The sequence below is a fragment of the Sturnira hondurensis genome, unplaced genomic scaffold (genome assembly GCF_014824575.4).
Source record: "Sturnira hondurensis isolate 20B ecotype Veracruz unplaced genomic scaffold, ASM1482457v3 Scaffold0001918, whole genome shotgun sequence".
Classification (NCBI taxonomy): domain Eukaryota; kingdom Metazoa; phylum Chordata; class Mammalia; order Chiroptera; family Phyllostomidae; genus Sturnira; species Sturnira hondurensis.
Genome location: NW_028074549.1, coordinates 1,414,953 through 1,427,862, shown reverse-complemented (window position 1 = coordinate 1,427,862; position 12,910 = coordinate 1,414,953). Strand labels below are relative to the sequence as shown.

Sequence of the window (12,910 nt, the reverse complement as noted above, 5' to 3'; positions counted from 1 at the left end):
GTTGCTTCTCTTTTTATCTTGATACTGTTTTCCTTAGCCATGCAGAAGCTTTTAATTTTGATGAGATCCCATTTGTTTATTCTTTCCTTTATATCCCTTGCTCTAGGGGATGTATCAGTAAAAATATTGCTGCGTGGAATATCTGAGATTTTCTTCCCAATGCTCTCCTCTAGGGCTTTAATGGTTTCCCGGCTTATATTTAAGTCTTTTATCCACCTTAAATTTATTTTGGTGTGTGGTGTAAGTTGGTGCTCAAGTTTCATTTTTTTGCATGTAGCTGTCCAGTTCTCCCAACACCATTTGTTGAAAAGGCTGTCTTTACTCCATTTTATGTTATTGCTCCCTTTGTCAAATATTAATTGACTATAGAGATTTGGGTTTATTTCCGGGCTCTCTGTTCTATTCCATTGGTCTATGTGCCTGTTTTTATGCCAGTACCAGGCTGTTTTGATTACAGTGGCCTTGTAATACAGTTTGATATCAGGTATTGTGATCCCTCCTACTTTGTTCTTCTTTCTCAAAACTGCGGCTGCTATTCGGGGTCTTTTATAGTTCCATATAAATTTTTGAAGTGTTTGTTCTATGTCTGTGACATATGCCATTGGTACTTTAATAGGTATTGCATTGAATCTGTAAATTGCTTTGGGTAGTATGGACATTTTGATGATGTTAATTCTTCCAATCCATGAACACGGTATACATTTCCATTTACTGTGTGCTCCTTGATTTCTGTCTTCAGTGTTGTGTAGTTTTCTGCATACAGGTCTTTTACTGCCTGGGTTAGGTTTATTCCCAGATATTTTATTTTTGCTTTTGCTGTATCAAATGGGATTTTTTTCTTGATTTCTGCTTCTGCTGCTTCATTGTTGTTATACAAAAATGCCTTTGATTTCTGGATATTGACTTTGTATCCCACGGTTTTGCCAAATTCATTTATTAGTTCCAGCAGTTTTTTGGTAGAGGCTATAGGGTTTTCCATGAACACTATCATGTCATCTGCAAACAATGCCAGTTTTGTTTCCTCCTTTCCAATTTGGATGCCTTTTATTTCCTTTTCTTGTCTGATCGCTGTGGCTAGAACTTCTAATACTATATTGAATAGAAGTGGTGAAAGTGGGCAACCTTGTCTTGTTCCTGATATTAGTAGAAAAGCCTTTAGTTTTTGCCTATTGAGTATGATGTTGGCTGTAGGTCTTTCATATATGGCCTTTATTATGTTGAGGAATGCTCCCTCTGTTCCCATTTTTTCTGAGTACCATTATCATAAATGGGTGTTGAACCTTATCAAAAGCTTTTTCCCCATCTATTGATATGACCATGTGGTTTTTGTGATTGCTTTTGTTTATATGGTGTATTACATTTATTGATTTGCATATATTGAACCATCCTTGCATCCCTGGGATGAATCCCACTTGGTCATGGTGTATGATCTTTTTGATGTATTGTTGGATGAGATTTGATAATATTTTATTGAGGATTTTAGCATCTATGTTCATCAGCGATGTTGGCCTATAATTTTCTTACTTTGTTGTGTCTCTATCTGGCTTTGGAATTAGGGTGATGCTGGCTTCATAAAAAGAGTTGGGGAATTTTCCCTCTTTTTGGATTTTTTTGGAATAGTCTGTGAAGAATAGGGGTTAGTTCTTCCTTAAAAGCTTTCTAGAGTTCTACTGTGAAACCATCTGGTCCCAGGGCATTTGTGTGATGAGAGTTTTTTGATTACTGGTTCAATTTCATTCACTGTTATTGGCCTCTTCAGGTTTTCTGCTTCTTGTTCATTGAGTTTTGGAAGATTATATTTTTCTCGAAATTTGTCCATTTCACCTAGGTTTTCAAATTTCTTGGCATACAGTTCCGCATAGTAATTTCTTACAATCCTTTGTATTTCTGTGGTATCAGTTGTAATCTCTCCTCTTTCATTTGTGATTGTGTTTATTTGGGTCCTCTCTCTTCTTTCCTTGATGAGCCTACTTAAAGGTTTGTCTATTTTGTTTATCTTTTCAAGAAACTAACTCCTGGATTCATTGATCCTTAGAATTGTGCTTTTAGTTTCTATGTCATTTAATTCTGCTCTGATCTTGGTTATTTCCTTCCTTCTACTTGCTCTGGGCTGTCTTTGTTGTTGTTCCTCGAGTTCTTGCAGGTGTCGGGTTAGGTTGTTTCTTTGAAATGTTTCTATCTTCTTTAGGTAGGTCTGTATTGCTATGAACTTCCCTTTCAGGACTGCCTTTGCTGTGTCCCATAAGTTTTGGGTTATTGCGAGTTCAGTTTCATTTGTTTCCAGGAACTTTTTTATTTCTTCCCTAATTTCATTCTCAACCCATTCATTGTTTAATAGCATACCATTCAGTCTCCATGATTTTGGGAGTTTCGGGTTTTTTTCCTGTGGGGTTGGTTTCCAATTTCAGTCCCTTGTGATCAGAGAAAATGCTTGGTATGATTTCTATTTCCCTGAATTTATTGAGACTCGTTTTGTGTCATATCATGTGATCTATCTTTGAAAATGTTCCATGTGCATTTGAAAAGAAAGTGTATTTAGCTTCTTTGGGATATAGGGCACTATATATATCAATTAGGTCCATTTCGTTTAGGGTGTCATTTAATGCTGCAATATCTTTGTTGATATTTTGTTTGGAAGATTTGTCCATTTTAGACAGTGCGGTGTTAAAATCCCCTACTATAATTGTGTTGCTGTCAATATCTTTCTTGAGGTCCTCCAGAATTTTCTTTATATATTTGGGTGCTCCTATGTTGGGTGCATATATATTTATGATGTTAATGTCCTCTTGGTGGATTCTTCTCTTGAGTATTATAAAGTGACCTTCTGGGTCTCTCTTTATGGCCCTTTTTTTTGAAGCGTATTTTGTCTGATATGAGAATTGCTACCCCGGCTTTTTTTTCTTGACCATTTGCTTGGAAAATTTGTTTCCATCCTTTCACTTTTAGTCTGTGGTGGTCTTTTGATCTGAGGTGGGTCTCTTGTAGGCAGCATATGTGTGGATCATGCTTTCTTATCCATTCAGCTATTCTATGTCTTTTAATTGGTGCATTTAATCCATTTATGTTTAAGGTTATTATTGAAAGGTACTTATTCATTGCCATTTGTGTACCTGTGTTCCTCTCTATCTCTCTCTTTTCCTTCCTTTCCTAAAGCAGCCCTTTTAGTAATTCTTATAGAGCTGGTTTTGTGGAGGCATATTCTTTTAGACTTCTTTTGTCCTGGAAGCTCTTTATTTGGCCTTCTGTCTTGATTGAGAGCCTTGCTGTGTAAAGTAGCCTTGGTTGTGGCCTTTGTTTCTCATTACTTGGAATATTTCTTGCCATTCTCTTCTTGCGTGGAATGTTTCCATGGAGAAGTCAGTAGCCAACCTTATTGGGACCCCCATGTATGTTACTTCCTTTTTCTCCCTTGCTGCCTTTAGGATTTTGTCTTTGTCTTGGAGGTTTGCCATTTTAATGATGATGTGTCTTGCAGTAGGCCTCTTTGGGTTCCACCTGATTGGGACTCTCTGTGGTTCCTGAATCCGTGTGAATTTCTCTCTCCTCAACTTAGGAAAATTTTCCATTATTACTCTTTCAAGTAGGTTTTCTATCCCTTGTTCTTCTTCCTCTCCTGGTATTCCTATTATTCGGATATTATTACGTTTCATGTTGTCTTGCATTTCTCTTAAATTTCTCTTAAATTCTCCTCACTTTTTCTGATTCTCTTTTCCATTATTTGGTTTGTCTGGGAGATTCTTTCTATCCTGTCTTCTATCTTACTTATGCGATCTTCCGCCATATCGATTCTATACTTCATACCTTCTACTGTGTTCTTCAGTTCAGAAATTGTATTCTTCATTTCCTCTTGCCCTTTACTGATGGTTTGTATTTCCTTTTTTCATGTTGGTGTAGTTTGCAGAGAGTTCATTGTAGCTCCCCTGTAGTTTCTGGTAGCTCGATGTAAGCTCTTTAAATTTCCTGATAACCAGTGCTTTGAATTCAATATCTGATAGTTGCCTTGCCTCTATTTCATCTAACATTCTTTCTGAGACTTCCTCCTTTTCTTTCATTTGGTGATTGTCTCTTTGTCTTCCCATTGTTTGTGTTGCTCTTCTTCTTGGCCTCAGCTTTTTAAAGTGATCTGTTCTCGTTCCCTGGGTTTATGGTGTGAACTTTTGTGGTAAGATGCCTCTGAGATTCAGTGGTGCAGTCTCCTGCAGCTATCTTGGTGTTCTCCACTTCCACCTACTCCTCTTGTTGGTTTCCAGCTGGTCAAACCTTTTCTTCTCGTCTCACTAGCTGCAGCAGCCTGAGGGGCTATTAGTGTGGCCTTTCTCTTGTCTCGGTGAACTTAGCCGGTCTCACCAGTGCCCTCCCAAGATCCAGAATGGCTCCACTCTCCCGTGCCCTGCTGAGAGCAGGTTTTTCCCCAGGCTTCCCAGCTCTGGCCTGGCGTGAGGGCACGCACTCCCAGCCAGGCTTTCCTGGTCTCGCAGGCTTGGGCTTGTACCTTTCCCAGTGGTGTGGCTGCACACACTGGGCAACTCATAATTCTTCCAAGCCGGCAGCCACAGCCTGACTCCCGGTGCTTCTCAGTCTGAGCCCAGCTGGGTAGGGATGGAGTTGGCTACTGGCGCTCTTCCAGGGGACCTGCCAGCAGCCCGCAGCTCCCCGAGACTGTGGGAGCATAGGCCCAAGTCCCGAGCTCTCAGTTCCCCACTGGAGCTCTTTCAGGGGCCCTACCAGTAGCCCACAGCTTCCCGAGGCTGTGTGAGCACCGGCTGGAGTCTCCGCTATAGGGCATGCGCGCCACCGGGAATGTGCGCTACTGGGAATGCACGGGGACTCTTAGATCTCCAAGCCGGTAAGCACAACCGGACTCCTGGTGCTTCTCAGTCTGCGCCCGGCTGGGTAGGGAGGGAGCTGGTGACTGGTGCTCCTCCAGGGGCACTGCCGGTATCCCAAAGCTCCCCGAGTCTGTGGGGGCGCCGGCTCAGGCTACTGGGAATGCCGGGGCCGCTCAGTTCCCCAAATTGGAAACCACAGCCTGACTCCACGGGGTATCAGAGCTCTCCAGTTTGCTTCCCAATGCCCACTCCTCTCTCTGCCACTACAGGCAAACTGATCTCTCCTGGTGTTTTCCAATATGCACCCTGCTGGTTAGAGAGTGTGCCAGTGACTAGTTCTCTCCCAGGGTTGTTGTTGTTGCCCTCCCTCGGCTCTCAGAGATCAAGACAGCCCTGCCAGGGCCCTGGCGCTGCCCGGCAGAGGGCCTGCAGCATCTGCGCTGTTCCCTCCTACCTTGTTGATCTGCGGTCTGTCTCCTCTCCTCAACCTCTGGTCATTCAGTGTCCGCTATACTTTCTGGGGTCCTGCTGTCCCATATGCTGGGTCCCTGTTAGGTGTTCGCTGTGCTCGTCTGCAGAGCAGCCTCGTTTTTCTCTGGTGGGTGAAGGGAAGCGAAATCCTTTGTCCTACTCCACCACCATCTTCTCTCTCACTCCAATACTTAAATTTTTAAAAATGTAACAACATACTATTTAGTTTCTATGTATGAGGTCTCATAAATTTTTATCATTTTTTTATTCTGCACTTTTATTTTTTATCTCCAGTTTTATTTAAAGTTTATCACTGCTTTAAAAAGAAAAGGGGGCAGCTCTAAAAGGAGGGAGAGATGGGAAAGGTACCTCTCTTTAAAAACTAAACAAAAACTTACATCCAACTAATTAAGGAGAAATCTCAATTTCTGTGTTTTTGGTTTTTATTTCTTAATTCCTTCTGAAGCTGGGAAGATTCTCTTCATAAAGGTTAAGTAATCTAGCATTTCAGGAATGTATGTGATAGGTTAAGTGAATTCAGAAATATCTTCATTACGGGTAGATTTTAGTAGTCTTTCCATTGTAAAAAGATAAAAGAGATCAGATGAATTTAAAATAGGACAATGGAAGGGAAAGGAACCAGAAAGACAAAGGGAGTAAAGGCTATCTGAGTAGAGAGCCTACAGAAATGCTCAGGAACACACTCACTTGGGTACACATGTTTTTTCTCTACTCCTCCCAGTGAATAATAGCTTTCTACCCTCACTTCTTTTCCCTCATCTCTCCTGGCTTACAATATTATGTAAATGATTTAAACTACCTAGTTAACTAACCACCTAATTTTGTAAATACCACTAACATGATCTTATATTTGTTCCAAGGTTGAATTTTAATAATTATTATACTTTTATAGTGTCAAAAGTAGTTTAAGAGTGTTAATAAATTTGATAATTTTACAAATTAAAGCATGTTGAAATTAATTGTATGAAAAATATTTGGGTTTTTTTGAGGTATCACCATATACCTTAAGATAAGTGGTTCTGTTCTGCAGGGTTATTGCCAACTAGGCTAGGGTTGGGCAACAGTATTTTCAAGAATAGATTTTGCAGACTTCAGGCCAAGATGGAGGCATAGGTAGACATACTGTGCCTCCTTGAACAAGCAAAATAAGGACAACAACAATTCAGAAAAAAAGTAACAACCAAAACTGAAAGAAAACTGAACTATATGGAAGTCTGACAACCAAGGAGTTAAAATAGACACATTCGTCCAGACCAGTAAGCAGGGTGGAGTCGGTCAGCCAAGCAGAGAGGTGTTGTAACAGAGGAAGCCGTGACACCAGGGGTGCAAGGCACCCCTGGTGCGCAAGGTGGCAACGGGCATGCAAGGAAGCACTGGGCAGACCCTGGGCATCCAGGTGGTGGCTGGCAGACCCCGGGCGTGGGGTAGCAATGGGCAGACCCAGTGAGGCAGCAATTGAGAAGAGGGGCACCGTACACAAGGTGGCTGGCTGACCTGGCGGCAGGCCCACAGGTAACTGGGGAGCGAGAGAGACTGAGCAACCCAGGGTCCTAGGGCCAGGAAATAAGGCCTCAAAACACTATTTTCAAAAGAATACATTTTGCTACAGAACAGGCTGACAGGGTCCAGAGGGCACTGGGGAGAGAATCATAGGGGAAAGGGGATGGAATCACATGAACAAGTATAGAGGACACATGGACAATAACTAAGGTGGGGGGCGGAAATGGGGGGGAGGTGGGGAACACTGGGCGGGGGACGGGCAGGGCTGGGAATATAAGACAGAAAACTGTACTTGAACAAGAATTAAATTTAAAAATTAAATTTAATTTAAAAAAATAAATAAAGAATAAAATAAAATAAAAAGAAATAAAAATTGTGTAAGCTAAAGCAGAAAGATAAATAGATTGGAGAAAGTTTGAGCAGTAGTGATTTATGAGACCTATCAATAAAACTGAAACACATATAACTGAAAAAAAAAAAGAATAGATTTTGCTATTGTAAATCCATGTCCATTTACTCATAAACTCCTTTTTTTAATTTGATAAGTGTGAATTTTTCTCTATTAGGTCATATCAGGTTTTATATTATAAAAGAAATATATGCTCATTGTAGAGGACTAAGAACATAAAAAATAATTGATATTATCCTACAACTCATAGATACTATTGTTAAAAAGTTATATTTTCCATGTCATTGAAAATTGTTCAAAAAAATTTTTTTTATATTTATCCTCACCCAAGGACATTGTTTCATTGCTTTAGAGAGAGAGGACAAAGAGGGATGGAAGGAGGGAGAGCAAGGAAAAGAGAGAGAAGCATGGATGTGAGAGAGAAACATTAAATGGCCACCATCTCGTATGCACCCTAATCGGGGATCAAACCCACAACTGGGGATTGAACTTAAAACCTGGGCGTGTGCCCTGACCCAGAGTTGAACCTGTGACCTTTTGGTCTATGAGACAAGGCTTCAACCAACTGAGCCACACCAGCCAGGGCTCCAAAAATAATTTTTAATAATTATATATTTCAATTTATAAATATTACTTAGTTAACCATTCTTCTGTTGTTCGACACCTACATTACTTCTAAGTTTTTACAGTTGTAAAAAGTCTTCGTATGATTATCTTTAAATGTAAATTCAGGGTTACTAGGGATTTTCCCCCCCAAAATAATAGATATTAGTGGTTTGACATGTTTTAAAACATGTCTTTAAAAAAAATTGTCATATCTAACTTCCCGCCCTTTATAAATCTTTTTCCTGCTGCTAAACCTCACCATCCCATTTCTATAGGTGACTAACTAGTTCTTAATGTGCTCCACTTCCAAGGACTTGTATTTCGTATGGTAAAGTCTTGCGTCTTGTTCCCCCTTTGAAGCCAATGATATTAGCTTTAACTGTGTCTTTCTGGAGATAATCCTATTGGGGCCTTTTTGGTTAAGTCATTAACCAAAGTGATTCTGATGATGGGGATTTCTAGCCAAGGAAGTAAGGAAGGGATATGCCATGAGTTTCTGACTGCACTGAGGTTTTCTTATCTGCTGCTCCTGTCTTCTCTGTAATATCTGAGAATCTTTAGTCTTTGCTATTTTTTTGTGAATAGTTAAGATGGAAATCTAATCAGAGATGTGATGTGAGATGATAGAATTAATATTATATATTATGTGATAAAACTCTATTAAAAGGTAAGATAATCTTGGCTCTATTTTCATTCTTTAATATCCAGGGCTTCTCTAGTTATAAGATGTGTAGGACCTGGAAATAGATTATGAAGTGGTAGAGACTCTGTAGTATTGGGCACAGGCTGACCCAGAATCTAATTCTATTGCTGCCTTTAGTTACTGTGTATCCTTGGGCAAGTTGCTACATTTTTCCAGTCTTCCACTTCCTTACCTATAAAATAATATAAATGATCTTTAAAGTTCGTTTCTTCTCTAAGAATTTTGATTCTGATCCCAGAAGTCATAACATTCAGGGGCTTTTGGCATCATTAGGGCTTGGTTGGTATAAACATGCTAACTCTTTTTCTTACATTTTTAAAGTTATTTTAATATTTGAAAGCAGGTTGCAATATTTAAAGAATAGTATTTAATAATACTATTTATTAAAACTTTCATAAATATGTATAGAAAATGTTTGTGCTCTTTTGCAGTGGCAACTGAATCCATCAAGAAGTTGTGTTCTTGAACAAAACGAGCCTGAAAGCAAAGAGAGTAAGTATTTATAAATACTTTATTGAGGTTAATTTTATTGCTGAGAAGAAAGAGTACATTGTGAATTTTAATGATCAGGTATTGGGAATTGACATAGTCTTAAAGCAGGGATGTCAAACTCATTTTTACCGGGGGCTGCACCAACCTCACAGTTGCCTTCACAGGGCCAAAATAATTTTGTGACTATATAAATGTAACTACTCCTTAACTGTTAAAGAGTTGAAATTATATCCAGCCCTTTGAAGGCAACCACGAGGCTGATGTGGCCTCTGGTGAAAATGAGTTTGGCACCCTTGTCATAGAGCATACACTTCTTGCAGGTTCAATTTTTGCCATTCAGTTTGCTTATAAGCATCTGTGTGTCTACCATATGCTAGGTGTGATGGAAAGTACTGGCTAAGAATCCTGCAGAGTCTGCAGTTTAATAAAAATACTCATATAGAAATTGATTTTATAAATTAAATTTATATGAAACAGTAAACAATAATGCTCTTCTATACCAAAACAAAAGCTTCTTGGATAGTCTGAAAGGAAAACTGCATATAATTAACACAGATGGAACCAGGGCCAAATTGTGAGGATATATACATTCTTATTTGAGTAAATCCACACTTGTTTAGATTTCTCAGAGACTGGAAATATTCTAGTTATTTGCATAATTTAGTTAATTATCAGTCATCACAGCTACCTTAAGTGAACTGCTAGTCCTCAGGACTTCTGGTCAAGATGGTGGTGTAGGCAGACATGGATCACCTCTTTGCACAACTACCTCAAAATTACAAATAAAATATAGAACAACAAACACTCAGAAACGTCAGAAATAGGAATTAATTAAAACAAAATTAAAGAAAGCACATTCATCCGACCAGTAGGAGAGGATCAAATGTGGAAAGGTCTGGTCTCTCATCCATGCATGGTGGATACAAATTCATGAGAGATATTTTAGGAGTGAGGAGTCCCAGGCCCATCACAGGATGCCCAGCCCAGGGTTCCAGTAGCCACAACTTCTGGCTGCAAAAACTAGCAGGGATGGAGTCAGTGGAATAAACTGCTGGAACCCCAAGCAGTTCCTCTTAAAGAACCCAGACACAGATTCACCCATTCACACTCATTCCCTCTGAGCTGCAGCAGCGGGGTGGCAGCGTGAAAGGCACTAGTGGTATACAAAGAAAAACTGAAATGTTTGGTATCAAGGAGAGCAGAGGCCATTCTCCCTTTTCTAAACCTCCATTCCCTGCTACCCTGAGCCTGCAAGCTGGTGCCATATCTGAGACTCAATTATCCTGGTTACCAATGTATGCTCTACCCTGGGGCTCTCCAGAGACTTCACCCCACCCAAATTATTAGCCCACCCAAGCTGCTTTTCCATATGAATGGCTGGTTTTGCCTCATGGTTCACAACTTACAAAATCCTATCAAACAAGCAAGAGCTGGCCTCAGTGAGTACCAGGTCCTAACTAGCAGCAGCCATCCTAGATTCCCAGCATGGCTTTGCCTAGGACTCTTCAGTCTCAGCACAAGTAGGAGCTATTTCAGATTGTTTCAAAGCTCATCCTGCCTGGTGTGGCTCAGTGGATTGAGTGCTGGCCTGCGAACCAAAAGGTCACTGGTTCAATTACTAGTCAGGGCACATGCCTGGGTTGTGGGCCAGGTCCCCAGTAGGAAAAGCATGAGAGGCAACCACACACTTTTTCTTTTGCATCTTTTTATTTATCTTTATTGTATTTTTTTAATTACCATTTAATTCCCTTATATCCCCTTGCCCCCAGCAATCTCCACATTGTTGGCCATGTCCATTAGTCCTATTCCCTTTTTGATCAATTCCTCCATCCCCTAACCTTTCTTCTACCCCAGCTGTCATCTTCTCTCTATCTACATGTCCATCTTTGTTTTGTTTGTTAGTTCAGTTTGTTCATTAGATTCCACATATGGTTAAAATCATATAGTATTTGTCTTTCTCTGACTGGCTTATTTCACTTAGCATAATGTTCTCCAAGTTCATCCCTGCTGTCGCAAAGGGTAAAATTATCTTCTTTTTATGACTGAGAAGTATTCCATTGTATAAATGTACCATAGTTGTTTTTTATGATTTTTATAACTTCGTTTTTATATATTGTATTGATTATGCTATTACAGTTGTCCCATTCCCCACCCCCTTTATTTCCCATCATCATACACAGCACCTGCCCCCGCCGCACACACATTCCCTCCACCTTAGTTCACGTCCATGGGTCAAACATAAAGTTCTTTGGCTTCTCCATTTCCTATACTATTCTTAACCTTCCCTTATCTATTTTCTACCTACCATTTATGCTACTTACTCCCTGTACTTTTTCCCCCATTATACCTCTCCCCTGCCCTCTGATGACCCTCCATCTGATCTTCATTTCTGTGAATCTTCCTGTTCTAGTTGTTTGCTTAGTTTTTTTTTTTAGGTTCAGTTGTTGATAGTTGTGAGTTTATTGTCATTTTACCATTCATATTTTTTATCTTTTTTTCTTAGATAAGTCCCTTTAACATTTCACAGAATAAGGGCTTGATGATGATGAACTCCTTTAACTGTTCTTATCTGAGAAGCACTTTATGTGCGCTTCCATTCTAAATGAAAGCTTGCTAGATGGAGTAATCTTGGATGTAGATTGTTGCCTTTCATGACTTGGAATACTTCTTTCCAGCCCCTTTTTGCCTATAAGGTCTCTTTTGAGAAATCAGCTGACAGTCTGATGGAAACTCCTTTGTAAGCTACTGTCTCCTTTTCTCTTGATGCTTTTAAGATTCTCTCATTTTTAAAATATTTTATGTATTTTTAGAGAGGGGAAGGGAGTGAGAAAGAGAAGGATAATAACATCAGTGTGTGGTTGCCTCTTGTGCACCCCATACTGGGAACCTGGCCCACAACCCAGGCATGTGTACTGACTGGGAATTGAACTGGCAACACTTTGGTTCACAGGCTGATGCTCATTCCACTGAACAACACCATCCAGGACTCTCTCCTTATTTTTAATCTTGGCTAATGTAATTATGATGTGCCTTGGTGTGTGCTTCCTTGGGTCCAACTTCCCTGGTACTCTCTGAACTTCCTGGACTTCCTGGAAGTCTATTTTCTTTGCCAGATTGGGGAAGTTCTTTTTTGTTACTTGTTCAGATAAGTTTTCCACTTGTTGCTCTTCCTCTTCCCCTTCTGGTACCCCTATAATTCAGATGTTGGAACATTTAAAGATGTCCTGGAGGTTCCTAAGCCTCTCTTCATTTTTTTTGAATTCTTGTTTCTTCCTTCTTTTCTGCTTGGTTGTTTCTTTCTTCCTTCTGGTCCACTCCATTGATTTGAGTCCCAGTAGCTTTCCCATGACTGTTGGTTCCCTGTACATTTTCTTTTATTTCACTTTTCATAACTTTCACTTTTTCCTCTGTTTTGCAACCATACTCAACCAATTCTGTGAGCATCCTGATTACCGATGTTTTGAAATGTGCATCTGAACTAGTTTGGCTACCTCTTTATCACTCAGTTGTATTTTTACTGGAGCTTTGATCTGTTCTTTTATTTGGGCCATATTTTATTGTCTTGGCACACCTGTTATTTAGTAAGGGGTGGAGCCTTAGGTATTTGCCAGGGCAGGACAACCCATGTTCCTCTGTTGTAGGGCTGTATGTGGGGAAGGGTTGTGAAAGGCGACAGTGACACTTGTTCATCTCTCTACCAGCTCTCAATCACTTCCGCTGCTACCCACAAGCAATTTGGGCCCTTCTGGTGCTGATTCCTGGGTGGATGGTTTTGTGAACATTCTAGGATCCTGTGGGTCTCTCCAATGAACTCTCCTGTGAGGCTGGAAGTTTCTCCCACTGTCTCAGCCTCCACAGATTTTTTTCAGTCAGAGGTTT

At 40.2% G+C, this 12,910-nt stretch overlaps 1 protein-coding gene across 2 annotated transcripts in view; it reads left to right on the top strand.

Annotated features, from left to right (window-relative positions):
• The window catches only part of CDADC1 (cytidine and dCMP deaminase domain containing 1), a 121,946-nt gene that overhangs the window by 64,609 nt on the left and 44,427 nt on the right, over nucleotides 1-12,910 (top strand). For both annotated transcript variants that reach the window (XM_037037891.1, XM_037037900.1), the window contains exon 8: nucleotides 8,971-9,031. In XM_037037891.1, the coding sequence (XP_036893786.1) occupies nucleotides 8,971-9,031 (61 nt within the window). The remainder of the gene's footprint in view (nucleotides 1-8,970; nucleotides 9,032-12,910) is intronic.